This window comes from Apostichopus japonicus, chromosome 4 (assembly GCF_037975245.1).
Source record: "Apostichopus japonicus isolate 1M-3 chromosome 4, ASM3797524v1, whole genome shotgun sequence".
Taxonomy (NCBI): Eukaryota; Metazoa; Echinodermata; class Holothuroidea; order Aspidochirotida; family Stichopodidae; genus Apostichopus; species Apostichopus japonicus.
The window spans coordinates 4710084-4728483 of NC_092564.1; the positions used below are offsets into that span (position 1 = coordinate 4710084).

Here is an 18400-nt window from a genome sequence, read left to right on the forward strand (position 1 = left end):
AATTGGCATGTTTTTATTGTTTGTTTGGAGGTATTGAGGGTGGGAGCGGGAGCGGACTCACCCCCTCCCCCTCCTATACCCTTCACTTCTCCTTGCATGACAAGTACTTTCCTTGTAAAAACTTTCAAGTTCACAATAATTCTTATGAATTAATGGATTAAAAATGATTGGAATACATTTCTTTTTCTCACAATTCAAATATTGGATCCACCCCAAACCCCCCCTCTTCCCCTCCGAAATGGCTTCGGTGGCTTTATTGTCATGACGTTTATTTGCTGTAGATGGAGTGCGATGGTACATGATTTTAGAGAAAACGCCATGGCATGCTAATTCTAATTGAGGGAAACTTTGCATTAACTGTGCATTGAGGGAAACGAAGAGCATAATGCATTCTTAGGAGTGAACACATCACTTCAAATAAGGGCGGGGAGTGACCCTAGGTCGTTGGAAGCGTCTTCCCTGTAGTGGGTGTCTGCCAATGGATCGGGGGGGGGGGGGGGGCTCCTCCCTATAAAAAATAAAATTGTAGACGTGAAATGGTTCATTCTGAAACATAAGGTTATAAATTATGTCTATAGTTAGTACTAACTGCAAGGTTGTATAAATGAGTACTTTAACTTACTATGAAAGGGAAGGGGAGGGGGGGGGGGTTCAAAGGGGGTTTGATGTTGTGTATTCCCATACACATCTTGATTAGGTCGTGATTCGAACAGAAAAGTACATCAAAACGAAAAGATACAAAATTATGGGATATGGATCAAGGATCATTCTTTAAACTAGTGTGTGGTAACTTCATTTAGGATTAACGGGGTTGGGTATGGCGTCAGACTTAAATGTAGAGGGGAGGGGTGGGGTCAATCATCTGTTCTGCAGTGAAAATAATTGTTCATTTCTATTCCGCGGAATCAAAGTCATGATACATAATTTTAAATAGTGTATTTATATAACATCATTTCATCGACATGTGATCCGTGAACACGCTAACAAGGGAATAGATATGCATCCATTACAGAAAGTACGCAATAAGATGACGTCATACCTTCATTTTTCAAGTGGATAAAATGAGGCGCTCTTTATTGCTTTTTTATAATGACTTGAAATGGGAGACTAATGCCTTCCGTAAAGGGTAGGCTTGCATATTATGTACCTTTTTAAAGAAAAGTCACCCAGGAAAGAACCTGGGCACGAAAACCAAGTTACCGAACGACTGATCCGCTCTCAGCCCCAGTCCCCTTGCATCGGGACTGTGACTGTGTGATCATAGTCGGGTGTGTATCACGATTCCCCTCGAAAGAGAACAGATACTACACAGGATCTTAGCCAAAATGCACTTTTGTACTAATCGAGAACTCTGCAGCCTTTTCATGATACGTGTCAAAGGGGACGCATTTATATACTCGGTTGGTTTACCTTCATATGAGCTTCTGTCGCTTTTATGATGCCAAACCTGCAGATCGCATTGTAAGAAATGGTAGCAAGAAATTGACATTCCAATTGAGTAAATTTGTCACTGCATATCGTCCGTCAGTGGTTGATTGTCTTGCCGAAAAGACAAACTGCTGCAAGGGCGCAGGAACCGGAAAACCGTGAAAAATAGAAAAATATGGGGGGGGGGGCGGAATGATACTTCCGCCCCCCCGCTTCGCAAGTCAGAAAACCACGTTTTTATTTCCAAATGAGAAAAAAATCTCATTTGGAGCACCAAATTGCATCTAAGGCCAGATGAAAATGCAAAATTATGTACAAAATGGAGTGGGTGTTGAAGTGTGGCTAAATTGCACCAAATTGCAAACGCCATTTTCGTAAAAACTACAGCAGTATTGCTTAATACCTTTTTTCCTTCTGATTTAACCATCTCGATTACTTGGTAAGGTATTGCTATTCATTTTTCGGGGAGGGGGTGTGTGTGGGGGGGGTGGGGATGGAGAAGTAAGACTCCCGAGGGGACACGCGATTGAAAGTCCTGCAACTATGTTGTTATACTTATGATTTTGGGGCCAATGGTAATGTGATTACAGGCACTCAGTTGTGTAGTCCTACCACAAGTCGATGCATAACGTTACTTCCTCTGTCATAGGCCTGCTTTCCATCAAGACCAATGAAAGGGCGCAGATCCCATAACATGATAATTAGGCTGTATAACTACACGTAGACCTGTGAATTGTATTATCATTTATCATTTAAATTAAAATCATAAAACGTAGTCAGCCCCCATCCACAACCCACATTCCCCACCCCCATCCCCATTCCCCACCCCCATCCCCATTCCCCATCCTCATCCCCTAGCCCCACAGCCATATTACAAAAAAATCAAAGCGTACAGTCCAATATATTATATATATGCGCGGTACAACATAAACAGTCGAAATTTCTTCAACATTGTTTCGAAAGTTGCCAAAGAAAAGCACACATTATTTTGCATCTGATCACCTTATATTACAAAAATTTCTCAAATGGTGGTGGGGGAGCTGTAACCCGTCCACTTAGACCCCTTCCCGACGAAGCATAATTTCTTAGCCCCCGCAATACAAAAACAAGGTGGTTGTGTCCCTGGAAAAGACATTGCGACCTTAATATACAGAAACGTTGTAGTATAACCATCCCTGTACTTTTCCATCTAAGAATTTGTATTGGACAGACCGGTGAAAATATACTAATTTACATGGGTTGGCTAAAAGCCATCATATAGATTAGAGGTACATAAGTCAAGTGTTTTTATTATCAGTCATTTGATATCAGTTATCTCACAACAGTGTGTCGAGTATATGACACAGTTGACTAATTTGTGTTTACATTTCTATTGGTCAGTATCGGCGTTCCATTATCAATCTGGAGATAGAAAGACTATTATAAACCTTTAAAACCTTACACTGGGATTTTCACAGTCAAAGTCATCTTCTCAAATGATAAATTCAGACATATCATATGTGAACTTAAAAAAACCGGTATCAACTTTAGACACACATTTATATACATATACAGAGAGAGATATAATTTAGGCTAGAAACAAGTGGACTTTATACCCCTTAGACTGACCACAAGCACCGTTATTATTACAAACCTTAATATGCCATGCCAATCTTCTCTGGACACTCAAGCTGTGCAGATTACAACCATTCGGAATGACAGAAAATATCAAAACAATTCTTCAGTTTTAGTACTTTTATACAAAGAAGTCTGTTGTTTCGGGCGAGTTATGTTGACATCTTTCTTACATGGAAAAGGATTTCATGAGGTTTATTTAAAACAGGGACAAGTTTAACAGCTACTATAGACAGACATAGACAGGAATATACATAACTTTAGGAATAACGTACATATAAACACTAGCAATACAGAACAACATGGCTGGTCGTCTGTTAAGATGTCATTGGATGACGAGTTTACTGAGGACGCATACGTCACGATCGTTAGGCGCCAATCGGAGGTAAGGCGCAGCAATTTGAATTTGTTGATATTCAAAACAACCTTATCATGTCTTAGGAACGACGTGAGCTATTGAGTGTGGATGATGGAGGGGGGGTGGAGGAGGGGTGTGGCCGACGTTAATTTAAGTTTGTTTTATTTGTACTTGTTACATATAAATGCAGATCAAAGTGGTTCAATTCACTTCCTCGAAAGTATACTTAATATTAATGTATACCTAAATCATATCACTTCATGTCTGTTATGTATGTATCAGTTTCTTTGTAGATATAAATTCAAGTTAAACTAGGCTATATTTGCCGACAATTCAGACTTTATTCTCTTCGTAAGAGTCAATATTAGCAATCTAAAACAGGTCTCCGAAATGCAATTTATTTAGAATTTAAGCCTTTCAAAATAGTCTCCGTCAAAGAATGCAACATTTAGTTGTCGTTTTCACTGAAAAGAAAAGCCATTGAAATAAACCTTAACTGGTAATAGAAAATACCACCAACACTGAATAACTATAGGATTGAGTTATCTGTTGCTATAGAAACGTTATCCTTATATGTACTGAACAATAAGCACTTTTTTATAATAAAAATGAAAACCATGTGCTCCTATATACATGTTGGAGGTTTTGAAACTAAACGGGGGTTATTTGTTGGATTACGATCGTGCAGAAATACGGTTAGTAAATATTTCTATCAACTGTTATGCAAAATTACGAATATTCCTTTTGTTATTTTACTAACAGGCCATTGAGTCACAGTGCTGTAACTGACGAGGACTCAACTCCAAGGTTCGTACTAATCACTTAAGCAGCTATAGAGTTAACAACTGAAGGTACCCACTTGATCTTCTTTGTGATAACGTAATCTTTTTTTGAAAAGTTAAAATTAAATCAAAGGTAGTAAGTAGTTCGTCCCATTGAACAGAGAGCCACTATGACAAATAGGGTATGCTATATATAGAAACACATTGTGCGCATGCGTTTTCAAATGTACTATACACAGTACAAGGTATTGAATATATATATATATATATATATATATATATATATATATATATATTTTAAAGTTCTCCATAGTATCCATTTGCAATGGTACAATCATACCATCTCAGGATATATTACCTCCGTCACATTTGGGTTATTCATTTGCTATTCTCCCACAGACGTCCAGAGGTCGGTCAGACCGAATCCATGATGGACATAGGAACGAGAGCTATCCATTCAGAAGAACATGATATCTTTAGAACTTCTATTCGCCGATTCTTCCAGGAAGAAATTCTCCCAAATCAGGATAGGTAAAATGTGGCAGTTATAAATACTGCTTATTTAAATACAGCACGTGGACTATATACCATTTGTCAAATTCGTGTTTTATCTACAAACTATCCATCTGTAACGGCAAAGTTATATAGTCACCCACCCATACGGCATTTCTCCAGCCCCCCCCCCCCCCCACACACACACCCAGCAGACGTTAAAGGAGACAATCTTCCTTGAAAGCCATCGTTCTTTGATTATCATCTTCCCAAACATATATATATATATATAAATATATATATATAGAGAGAGTTGGTTGGTTGGCGTCTATCTTGTCGCAGAGTGCTCTATGTCCAGTGGACAGACAACTGGGTCCAGTTGTCTGACGATCGCTAAGACGCGTGAAACTCCGAGTTACAACTACTAGTGTTCCACTAGTCTCAAACTAGTATCAACATATATATATATATATATATACATATTATCTACATTACATATATTGTATACTAGGCAATCCTGTTTGTATACGTTACGAAGTCTTACTCTTTAACGTTCCAGTTCATCAAAGACCAGTGAATTTTTCAACCTTTTTCTTAATAATTGCCACGTATGTATCACTATTGCTTCTTTCACCAAGATTAATATAATATGTGGATGTAAATAGCTGATTGCATTGCCCGTTCAAGGTAATAGTATTCAGAACAATGCTAACCACATTTCAAAGTCTACACGTTCATCAATTCATCCCCTCATTCCCTAACAAAAGAGCTTCGTTATGCTTAAGTACAGTGACGTCAGCCCATATGTTTACAGTCTCGACGAAAGGTGACTGGGGGTGGAGAGTAGATCAAGTTGTTTGGTTCACGTGCTATTGCTAAGGCTGTATCTTGAGTGACTTTTCTTAAAAAGTACCATTCATGCATATTACAGATAGCCTACTAAAGCCTTGACTATATAGTGAACCCACATTTACTCTAATAGGCAGCCGTTCGAATGCATAGATTCTTGCATGTAAGCTTAAACCTGACGAGTAGGGGTAGGGTCAGAGGGTTGGTTACAGCTCCACGTGCCCTGTCTTAAGTAGGGGAATTATGAGACAAAAAACTTTATTCTCATTTTCATAATATACTTTATACTAGACAAATGAAGATTTCAACAAGGGTGACCGGTTACATCTTTCTCCTCGGGACCAGTGTAAGCTGGGTGGTCGGGTCCCTTGCAGAAAAATATCTCATATCAAACTTCCGTCAATCTTCGAACATTACCACGCCGCGTTCTTATACCCTTTTTTCATCGGTTACTTGCTCGGATGCTGGGTAAGGCAATTCATATAATAGGGGGTAAAAAGGTTTAAACAGTTTACTCTCAGGTGGTTAACATGGATACCATAGTATAAAGTAGAATTTTCAAAGTGCATGGTAAAGGAAGAAAATGTTCAAAGATTTCTCTTCGGGATATTTTGTACAATGTTTTCTCTGTTGCTTTTAAGGTGGGATGCCCAGCGGTACGTGGACAGAGAAGTCTGGGAAAAAATGGGAACCGCCGGTTTTCTAGGTGTCGCAATACCAGCTGAAATTGGAGGCGTAGGAGGAGATTTTAAAACAAGTCTTATCTTATACGAAGAGCAGTAAGTATATCGAAGACACCATATATATATATATTTATATATATATGTTTATATATATATATATATATATATATATATATATATATATATACAGGGTTATAGCCACGCCGGCCGGCGGCGGCCGGTGGTAACCGCCACTCACGCCTGCCGGCCGGCATTGGAAGTGAATAAACAGTCCACTGGCCGGCACAAAAAAATAGTAAAATGCTTGTGAAATACAACAAAAGTAACAAATTTATCTTTCCCTTGCCGTAAAACATGATAATAACGTCACCTTTTCCCCTGGACCCCACCAGGGGCCCTTAAGCGGGCCCCTGGACCCCCGGCCGTGAGATGCGAGAGCTTCGCTCGCTACGCTTCGCAAATTTATTTAACCAGCACTCACAATCTCCTAGCTATAACCCTGTATATATATATATATATATATATGTGTGTGTGTGTGGGTGTGTGTGTGTGGGTGTATATATTTATATATATATATATGTATATATATATATATATATGTGTGTGTGTGTATGTGTGTATATATATAGCTATGTAGCTACATTTTACGTAGGCTATAGGGCGAAGTTTGAATGAACTATGTTACAATGACACATATAATCGAATCCTTCAATGTTGCTCAAAGATATGTGTACGTGGCTACAACTCATTCCTTCCCAAATGTAATGCAAATGATGCAAATGATTTATTTATCGACAGAGGTTATGCAAATGCGTGTGGAACCGCATGGGGTATTCACAGTGATATTGTAATGCCGTATATAGCAGAGTATGGGACTCCCGAACAGATAGAAAAATTCATCCCTGCAATGGCTGCTGGGACAAATATCGGAGCAATCGCAATGACAGAACCAGGCGCTGGAAGGTAAAGTACGCAGAATATTATACATTATAAGCTATGTTTATGTGTATATATTTATATAGACATTGATAGCCTATATATGTATATAGCCTATATATGTATGTAGCCTTCTTCCTAGTTTGAAAAATGAAGGAAAATGTGAAGCCACCTGACACATAGGTTTACGTTTTACTTGTTTTGCACAATTTGCAACCCAAAGTTTAGTACTGGCCTGTTCACACATTCTACTTAATGATGACACTAACGCCATGCTGAGCATTAGGACAAAGTAAGATTAGATTTAATAATATTCTTATTAATCAATCTTGTTGAATTCAATCTGTATATATATGTGCAATCATTTGAGCATTAATACATTTACAATAAATATATTTATATACACCCCTCCCAGCCCCCCCTCCCCCACTGAACATACCACGTGGTCAACTGAGGTCCCCTGTCACATTTGAAACACCATGTAAGGCATATCTGTTTTGTCGCCTATACACCAATTTGCTTCTCAACCTTTGGCGAGGAACATTTTGTGTCATTTATTCCCTGTCGAAGGGATACTTTACCTTACAGTGTATCAGATTACTATACAATTTCGATTTATGGAATCTGGGTTTTGATAGTGGATCAAATTGTTTGGTTTTCGTGCCTATGTAACTCTATCCTCTGTTACTTTACCTTCGTGTATTGTGCACGCCAGTGTTAAAATATTGGATATAGGGTTCGCCTAACCTCTATTTACGAGCCTCCGGATCGAACCCGGATTCTATTCCGTGAGCTTTGTCCTGTCAACTGGGATCTCCATGTTGATGATCTCGGAGCTTCGTATCGTCTCGGGATAATGTTTTAAACCCAAGACGCCCCACCCAGCCTAGACATTGGCAGGCTCATATTAAAAGGTTATGTCTGTATGTCCATGCTAAGCCTATACCTTGGGCAATTTGAATGATAACATATATCTTTTTCATTACCTGACCTTTTAATTTATTTTCGCAAAATAACATGAAGTTCAATGTCTTCTTTAGCTTTGAATTAGTGCTGAATGAAGTCTGTTCACTCATGATTTGAGGAATTGCATGCTGTGTAATGGTCAGAAATAAATTGCTAATATGTCTACATTGCAGTGATCTTCAAGGTATCAAGACATACGCCAAGCGAGACGGGGACGATTTTATCCTTAATGGAAGCAAGGTAAGACAGACAGCTATATCTATTTTCCAACAACAACAAAAACATACAAAAAAAAATCTCCCAACTGAACGTTTTCCCCTGACTGAAGATGGAGGGTGAGGGGGGGTGGGGAGGATACGTGGCCCCATTTCTATCTTACGTACGCCACCGATAAACATTTACCTCGATCCTATTTCATGTAAGGTTTGTTAACTGTAATCATGACATAAAGATAATTGTATATTCGTTTTAAATGAACTCTGCATGGTAATAAACCGAACGACAGACACATGGACGGACTGACGGACACAACGATACACGTACACACACAGACATGCTCTCAATAACGAACGACGATAGAAAATAAAATGAAGTCAATAGGCATACCTGTACAGATGACCGCAATGGCATCGGGAAAGTCTTAGTAACATTTTCGATAACCAGTTCCAGCTCTTAACAGAAATCAATTATTCGGTGTGAACTGAAAATAGGCTTTAATCCTTTACGAAAGATTAGGCCGTGTCGTTGTTCTTCAGTCAAGTGGTCCAGCACAAAGAGGAACTTATAACCAAATGAGTGATACCCTCATTTACGGTATAAGCCATTTAATCTTTCCACTTGAACTAACAGAGACGTAAGAATGGTCGCTAGTATAAAATTGCACCGACGTAGTCTGTATCCGTCTTAGGCGAGAAGTTTATAATATCTGATCAAGACGTAGTAGTATTAAGCAAACGTTCTTTACAATAGCAACGCAAAATACTTGGAGCATGCGATTTGCCCTCTTGACACAAGAATTAACCGCTGATATTTCGGCCATATTGTCACAGAATCACATAACTCAAAACAGAAGGTCTGACGAGCACTTCCACAACTTGGTTCCATTTAAGAAAGAATTAATATGACGATACTAACCGCACTATACTTTCACTGAAGACTATTTTGCTCGGTTCGTTACACCATTGACTGACAATTATGGAAATTAAGCATATATTGACACCTCAAACCATGCAAAAAAAATGTGTCGAATAGCCTGTACTACGATTTTTGGAGCTTCAGTGGCTACTTTACTGTATACTACAGTAGTATATGTAATTTGTGTTATGAAAGGAATATGGTTGTACAGAACGGTATCGTAGTTAGTGGGGCGGAATGGGTGGGGTGGGAGAATTGAGGTGGGGCAGAATGGGCGGGCGGGAGAGATGAGGTGGGGTGGAATGGGTGGGTGGGAGAGGTAGGAGAGGGGCGGTAAAGAGGAAGGAGGTTCGAGGCAATATACTGGACAGTGTTACGTTACGTCAACTGGCGTTGATTACATAATGTCTACACTGTGTTTAAACATGACTAAAACACTGGTTAAGAAAGAGTAGAATCCAAAAACGGATAAACATTAATTGGTGAACACACTTAAGACTTGACAACCAAATGTCTTGACAGAACATTAATCTATGATCCGACTGCTTCCATTGGGAGGAAGGGTTAGGGTGGGGGGAGTATAACTTGAACAACAATCGTCATACACGTGGGTTTCAATGATCGTACTTGTACTTTTCATTACATGTGAAGCTTCTTACGGTGAAGCTTAACATTAGAATTCACCCAATCCCACTACCCGACCCCGTCCATTGGCGCAAGCATCATTTCGTGCTGGAGGGGGTGCACATATAAGCCTATGCTATGTCGTCCAGGATTTGTGGTGAAAGGGGAGGGGCCCTCACCCTCCCCTTTGGGAAATTTTGGCAAAACCGAGGATGGTCAGATGCAAAGTGGTGCTATTAATTTAACTTTTGGAACAATTTGTGTTGAAGAATTTTCAACTGCTTAGGTTGTACGCTCATAAATGTTGTATATTCATAAACTGTACACTATGGCATTAATATACTATTCTGTCTGCAAGGCAATTTGTTTTCAAGTTTTGTCGAGATTGAAATAAGTTGCATATTGATGACGTCATCTTGTTATTGCCCAAATTGTTACGCTCATGTAGTAGAGGTGTTAGGTTGCCTGGACGAATGACGTCAGACGTCACTTTTACTATATGGTGCAGGGAAGCAGGAGTACAGGAATTTGATACTAGGTTACATAGCAGGTGCAGGAACGGCGGGTGCTGAGAATGGGTGAGGTGGGGTGCAAGGGGTTATATCGTTCTACGTTTTAGTAATAAGTTCTTATGAAATTGAAGTTCTCATGAACTCATGAATGAAATGTTTTGAAAAAAGTCTTTAACTTTTCCCATTTCTCTGAACTTGCGCAGAAATTATTTTTGCTGTGCTGTTTGAATTTTTAGATCATATCACGCTGCCCCGGTTGTTGGGTTTAAGTCACCAATACATTGGTTAGCTTTTAGAAATTGTTTCCGCAAATCAATACGTTTGATTCAATACACAATGACCAAGAAAGAGCTGTGAGGCCCTAACCCAATAGTATCTTTCCTGAAAAGAAAAGAAAAACATTTTAGTATCTTTTTTGATAAACGAGGAGTGCGTTCTATTGTTTTCTATATTTGTCATTAAAAAGTAGCTCTTTGTGGTGTCTTTTTACTGTGACTTAAGAGCGCCTTTTGCCAAACTGCACTTTTTTTGCACTAAAAATAAAACATTAAATCGAAATTTGGAGTACATACGGACCGAATGACTATAGCTTTCATTTTGTCGGAAGGCTTTTGAGGATTTTTTGGGTTTTCTCCCTCACTCATATGAAAGCAACGAATCTTATAGCCTGTCAAAGTACCCACACCCCCACCCCCACCCCCAATAAATCCTGATTCTCCTCTCACCCTCCTTGCTGGATCATCTGAAATCTCATCCAGAAGTTTCTTAAAAAATTTTTTTTAAATAGATTCATACTTTTGACCAAAAACTAACCTTCTACGAATTTTCCGGACAGATAAAAAACCACATTTTCCCGCTCGTTAACATTAACTGTTTCTCCGGATTGTTCCTTGTTTCCACAATCAAAGACAAATATGTTTGGACAGGTTATGTTATCCGCAAAATATATATATACGGTTATATCTATACGTTGTTTGCATATATGCATAACGATAGTAGAGACATACAAGAATATACACAATATATTTATATAAATATATATATATATATATATATATATATATATATGTATATATATATATATATATATATATGGATATATATATATATGTGTGTGTGTGTATAAATATACATTGATTGTATCTTGTGCATGCGCTGAAATTGTTCGGTATAACCACAAAAACTACATTTTCTATTATTAGAAATAGTTATTATCTAAGTTTACTTTTCGTTTGCCAATAACTAGTAAAGATTTATTGTCATGAAGCACGTTTATATTTACTACTAAGCACTCTAGTTACAAAAGATAATACAACAATTGAATTGTCTTTGTGTAAAAGTGAAGAAAACTGCTAACAAGTGATGTTTTGTTTCCAAAACAGTGATTAGAAAAGAAAAGAAAAAAAAAACGTCTCGTTATGGTTGGCTACCCATGTTGCCGTGGCTATGCTAAGCCAAATACCTTTTCAGTGTTCAGTTTTGTACATTGACTAGACATAACACAAATACACACACACGCGATAGTTTAATACATACAAATCAAGGCCTATGTTTTTTATTTCCATCAAGATTTTCGCTTTTACAACAAGCTGTATGTAAAAACAATCTCATAGAGTTAAGATTTATTCCAATAACTCACTCTCCCAAAGGTTAAAACACTAAGACATATACCTCCAAATGAGACTCCCCCATCCCCCCCCCCCCCCGCTCGAATATTTTATTGTTGCACATCAACCTGGCTGTGCAGCATTAGTGCACAACCTAGACATGAGTTCAACGTAGTGAAATCGAAAAAGTAAGGTATACTAATTTGAAGAAAATTGACGTCAGTATTTATATTACTAAATAACATTTATGGAATAATAACCTGCTGAATATAGTATCGCACAGAATTTCAAATTTTTCCTTATTTTGTCGTATTTTGGTAGGTTTTTATATCGAATGGATATGTAGCAGATACAGTCATCGTCGTAGCTCTGACCAAAATTGGAGAAGGAAGAAAAGCCCATGGCATCTCCCTCTTCCTCGTTGAGAAGGGAATGCCTGGATTCCAAAAAGGACGAATCTTGGAAAAAATTGGGCAAAAGTCAGCCGTAAGTAAAAAAAATAGTTTTTTGTTTTACCATATGTGGTGAGACCGATACAAACAAGGTCTTAACCTATTTACTTGGCTATAACGATGACGTTTTTTGCCGTTCAGAAACCATTGAACCAATCACCTCTCACCTCCCCTCCTTCTCCCTCCTAAAGAAAGTTGACGTCAAATTACAGCGCCATCGTTCATATGCTCGATCAACACAGTTCACATGCCATGAGTTCGATAAGTTTATGAGTGATATTAACAAACAAAAAAAGAGTTTAACCCCTGATCGACCTCGCGAGAGGTCCTACGGGGGATAATAGCATTGTTTTTATAGAATAGACACTTTTTTTTTTCTTTCTTGGGAAAGTTGTCTATTGTTCAGTCAAGGAGTTGCTGGTAAGTGAAGTATTATGTAATAACATTGTATAGAAGATTTGAAAATATGAGTGATATTACAGCCTATGCAGCGATATATGTACGGAGTTTCTCTGCATTGTATTCAATCCGTAGTTTTAATTGGTCAAACAAGTTTCCAACCGGGAGTCAATGTACGTATGCACCTTCTCAAAACTCTTGATTCTGCTGCATCACTTCAGTAACCCCCGACTCCACCACCACCAACCCCACATGGTCCCATGGCCTGTCAATTTTCGGTGAGGTCACCCCGAATCAAAATGTGTAGACTTGTATATTTTCTGGTATCCCTTACATTGCCGAAGATCCATGAAGGTTTACCCTTTGTATGACCACACTTATTGGTCTGTTTCTATAACACAGTCTTACATACAGCTATAAAAGGGCTTCCTTACACGTTTGAATGATTTCATATGAAAAGTAGAGGGGGGAAAAAAACGAAATTTTACCTTTATATTTGATCAATGGACCCATTTTTTGCTAGCGGTTTGTTTTGTTTGTTTTTGTTTGACGCTGTTGACACAAACACACCTAGCCGGGCAAGGGGATCTAAGAGTTTTAAAAAGATCCACACATTAGCGCAAAAACCTCAGTATAAGAAATATAATCACGTCCTCCACCCTATTTACATTTTCCATTCCAAAGGATCTTATTCTTGAAGCTTGAGTTCACACATGATTGCGTTTGATTAATTGCAGTTGTAACTCAACCGAGACCCTGTCTGATATCACACCTGGTAAAGACTCTTTCTTAATGTCTATTCTTACAAAACTTGGGCAATGCACACATACGCAAACGAGGAAAAACATCCTGTAATGTTACACTGGTATGAATATGTATATATGCGTACATGGATATGCGTATATGTATCTGCAGGTTGTTACAATTGTCAAGCATGCCACGAAAAGTTTGTTACTTGTATATACGTTATGTAGGAATTATCTGGTTTCGATTTAACGATTTATGTCTCGTTAACTAGAAGCAACCAAACCCCCTATGACATGCATGTATATATATATATATATATATATATATATATATATATATACAAATATATATACAAATATATATATATATATATATACTTATATATATGTATATATATATAAATATATATATATATATATGTATGCATATATATATATATATCTTGATAAACTAAAGGAGTAACTAATTATGTGAAAACAGGCACACATTCAAGGGGTTTGGGGGTGTTCACCCTCCCCTCCCCTTTCAACCCAAAACATTTTGTAAGTAGTTATTAACACAACTTTGCGCGTATAGACCCTAATAATAGACCTAATTTATAGCCTAAATATGTCTCAGAATACAACCTGAATTTCACGTCTAACATTTATTTAATTCTGGGTTAGAAACCAGACCCTGTTGCTACTTGGGCGTCGGCCCCCAACGAGCCCAGGACCACACCCCATCGTGTATTAGTATAAAGAATATAACTGAATATTACATATTATAATGCTACAGTGATCAGAAAATGGTTTAAATTTAAATCCCACCTAGAAATGCCTAGAATATTTCATAATAATTAGCATTCCACTACAAACTATTTTTCACAGGATGCCACTGAGCTTTTCTTTGAAGATGTACGTCTACCTGCCTCTGCCATTGTGGGTGGGGAGGCCATGCTTGACAGAGGTTTCTACCATTTAATGCATCAGCTTCCTCGAGAGCGGCTTCTTCTCACGGCAGGGGTGCAGTGTCACGCAGAGTTCATGTTTGAAATCACACGAGACTACGTTCGAAAGCGAAAGGCATTTGGAAAACCACTGTCCAATCTGCAGGTATTTTTAATATGTATGTTTGTATTTTAGATCCTCCTGCAAGCAGGAACTTGCGAAGAAGCCACCATTGGCTTATCAAAGCCGCAAGCTGACCGAAGCCAGTCTCTTACATTCATATTTAACATCCATGATTATGAATTGTTAATTGTCAACAACTCTGTAACTGGACAACATACATTAATCTGGGAGTGACTCGAACCGGGAACCTTATGATTGAAAGGCACCGGCGTTAACCACTGAGCTATAACACTCCTATGGTATAAGGGTCACGGGAACTGTTAAGGGAGAAAGGGCGGAGCGGGAGGGGGGGGGGGTTATGGTTTATAAAATAGCAAATAAGGTGGCAGATATAATATTTGGATCAGTGATAATCTTAAAACTATGAAGTTTCTTAAAGCAGCTTACCTCAGTTTTAATATTACTTTGCTGCAGTTGATCCTAAATAACCATTTTGTTACATGACGACCATATCCGGACTTAAAAGGCCTATAGGTTTAAAGTAATCATTTCTTGACGGATTTTACATGCCTAGCTTAGAATAGCCTTTATATCTAAGATTCCTTTAATGAAATGGTGGGGCTGATAATAAATGAATGATAAGTGGTAGCGGGGGGGGGGGGGGGTGGGTGGATGGGGGGATGAGGATATTTTCCTTCATCTTGCTGCTCTGGATCAGTATTGTGTATTACCAGCTTCACGTCCCTTTGTTTAAAATGGAACCCTATCAAATCATAGTTAAACCAATAAAGTGAAAAGTTTAGGAGGAAAATACGTTCAGTGTAACACAATGTCACTACAACTGTTTGCTGTTTGCTTCAAGTTCACTTATAGTGCAATCTGTTACAATGTCACTTATCAATACCTCCAACACACTACACCGGCTAAGATCATGTGTAGTATCTTTTCTCTTTCGAGGGGAATGCTGATACACACCCGACGATGATCACACAATCACAGTCCCGATGCAAGGGGACGGGTTGAGAGCGGATCAGTCGTTCGGTATTGTTTGGTTTTCGTGCCCACGTTCTTTCCTGGGTGACTTTTCTTAAAAAGTACTACACCGTAGGAATTACATACAACTTTCACTAGAAGATCAATCTAGAAGAATAATATTTTTCTTTTCCATTAATCAACAATACATTTTTACTCGGACTATCCCTATAAGAAATAGATGTGAAATCATTAACTTATTGGTTTTTAAAGGCATTAATGTAGTAATTAAATCAAGGTCAGGGTGGAGAGCAAGGGACAAGGGGAATATTAAATATCAATTACTAAACATATAATGCCACCAGCAATTGCAGCGATAGTTCCACCCTATGTACATGGCTTGATGTACTGTGAATATGAGACAACCGTTAATCAGTGTAAACTGAAGTGTGTTATAACATCGTAACACGTGTTAGACCTGTCAGCAGTTGCTACTGTGCACCCAATGTACATGGCTTGATGTAGCCTACTGTGAAAATGAGACAACCGTTAATCAGTATAAACTGAAGTGTGTTATAACACCGTAACACGTGTTAGGCCTGTCAGCAGATGCTACTGTGCACCCTATTTACATGGCTTGATGTACTGTGAATATGAGACAACCGTTAATCGTGAATAAACTAAAGTGTTTTATAACACCGTAACACGTGTTAGACCTGTCAGCAGATGCTACTGTGCACCCAATGTACATGGCCGTGATCAGTTTGTACTGTGAATAAGTGACAACCGTTAATCAGAATAAACTGAAGTGTGTTATATCACCGTAACACATGTTAGACCTGCCAGCAGATACTGCATGTGCAACCAATGTACCTGGCTTGATCAGTTTGTACTGTGAATAAGTGACAACCGTTAATCAGAATAAACTGAAGTGTGTTATATCACCGTAACACATGTTAGACCTGTCAGCAGATGCTACTGTGCACCCAATGTACATGGCTTGATGTAGCCTACTGTGAAAATGAGACAACCGTTAATCAGTATAAACTGAAGTGTGAGTATAACACCGTAACATAATGTTAGGCCTGTCAAGGTTGTCAGCAGATGCTACTGTGGAAAATTACTAACAGACGATTTCATTATTCTGAGGCTGTGTCAACTAATGACTAGTTAGGAGTCTAAACAACTGCCACTGTGTTTGACTAGTACCTATACCTTGTAAAGATGGTTCAAATAGCAAATTTGCAGTATAGTGTCATCAACATTCTGTTTAAATGTCGACGAAACTGTTGGCGAAAAACTTCAGAGTAGTCTGGTTAGTCCAATCACTCATTATACATATGATTGTGTGTTTAGTATTTGCCGTTTGTAAGTCCTTCTCAGTAGCAACTGGTCATAAATGAAACACATGTCAAGAAATTATGACACACATCAGTTTTAACTGATTAAAGGCGTATTCACCTTTACCACTTTTAACTGATAAAGCCATCATGAAAATCGTGTGATATTTCTATGTCAATAACTTACACTTTTCAGACCATTCAACATCGACTGGCCGAGTTGAAGACCGAGATTTGCGTCAGTCGAGCTTTCACCGACAGATGCATCCAGTTGTTTCATGAGGATAGCCTTGATTCAGCCACTGCGTCTATGGGCAAATATTGGTAAGATTTAACGTTAAAAAAAAAAAACACGATTAAGCTCTTTCACTATAGAGTTCATACTTAAATTCCCGCAATAATAAGTTACAAGAATACCTATCGTCCTCTCTGTTTTTTAACTGTTTTATTTAAGTATATAAATATAATTAATAGTCCCTTTAGTACACTCATTACATACATGGTTACAAGTATTAAACAATTCCCACAGTGTTTTGTGATCAAGTTAAGGAAACGCATACGCTACATCATGAGACATTTGCTTACAAGTTGGTACTTTTAACTCCAACCTCCTCATTTTCATTTCATATTAAAAATTTGTAACCACTGCAAATTAAAAAAAAAAAAAAAAAAAGTTCAATGTACTTTTGTTAACGTCATAGTTGTATGTTATCTGAGAGTTTGTTACACTCATTGGTGTTATGTCACTATTACTATATGGTTCAACTCAATATGTAAATAAACCAATTCAAGAGTTGCGATACATAAAGGTGAAAACTGGTACAACAATGGCGTTTGTTTTGATAACCCCGCTTCTTGTTGGTTCCATGTCCACATAAGTGTTAATAGCTTATTGAGATAGCTGCCGGGGTTTTGTTTAAGGCATTTTGTTTCGATATTATGACGCATGTCCATATTTGTAAATATATACTCAAAAGGATACGACATGTCTAATAAAAGCCCTGTTTGTTAATATAACAATCCCACTTCAAGATATAAAGCTATCCTATATCTGCTGTGTAATGAAACTATATGCAACACTATACATACAAAGCACTCAGTCCCACCAAAAAAAAAAACACACCCCAAAAACCCCTCCATACCATGCATATTTCTGCAGCGTTTAAGGTGTACAGCTTTTATGAACGCTGAACGAACTCAATGAAGTTTGTAAGTGAAGTCTATGGCAAGCCATGTGGGACAAACACTGTATAATATATCCGCGTATTAATTGGAATTTATACGCGTATTAATTGGAATATATACGCGTATATATTATTAGCCAATCATATGGCTTAAATATATCCGCGTATTAATTCGAATATATACACGTATTAATTCGAATATATACACGTATTAATTCGAATATACACACGTATTAAATAAAATACATATGGGGATTAAATCCAATATA

At 38.0% G+C, this 18400-nt stretch overlaps 2 protein-coding genes across 6 annotated transcripts in view; one reads left to right on the forward strand and one right to left on the reverse strand.

The window, feature by feature from the left end:
* LOC139966219 (sialate:O-sulfotransferase 2-like) overlaps positions 1 to 11343 on the reverse strand; it is a 42535-nt gene extending 31192 nt beyond the window's left edge. The window contains exon 1 of one of the 2 annotated variants that reach the window (XM_071969032.1): positions 11192 to 11343. Coding sequence is in view for 1 of the 2 variants with exons in the window: in XM_071969030.1 (XP_071825131.1) it covers positions 8715 to 8758 (44 nt within the window). In the remaining variant the exon portion in view is untranslated. Of the gene's footprint in view, positions 1 to 8714; positions 9278 to 11191 lie in introns of those variants that run through there. The other variant, XM_071969030.1, reaches the window with a different exon arrangement.
* LOC139966218 (long-chain specific acyl-CoA dehydrogenase, mitochondrial-like) overlaps positions 2994 to 18400 on the forward strand; it is a 19678-nt gene continuing 4271 nt past the window's right edge. The window contains exons 1-9 of one of the 4 annotated variants that reach the window (XM_071969026.1): positions 2994 to 3427; positions 4163 to 4207; positions 4582 to 4713; positions 6165 to 6302; positions 7005 to 7169; positions 8282 to 8348; positions 12307 to 12471; positions 14453 to 14677; positions 17144 to 17271. In XM_071969026.1, the coding sequence (XP_071825127.1) occupies positions 3345 to 3427; positions 4163 to 4207; positions 4582 to 4713; positions 6165 to 6302; positions 7005 to 7169; positions 8282 to 8348; positions 12307 to 12471; positions 14453 to 14677; positions 17144 to 17271 (1148 nt within the window). In that variant the 5' untranslated portion in view covers positions 2994 to 3344. Of the gene's footprint in view, positions 3428 to 3794; positions 4096 to 4162; positions 4208 to 4581; positions 4714 to 5252; positions 5992 to 6164; positions 6303 to 7004; positions 7170 to 8281; positions 8349 to 12306; positions 12472 to 14452; positions 14678 to 17143; positions 17272 to 18400 lie in introns of those variants that run through there. The other 3 variants (XM_071969027.1, XM_071969028.1, XM_071969029.1) reach the window with 3 other exon arrangements.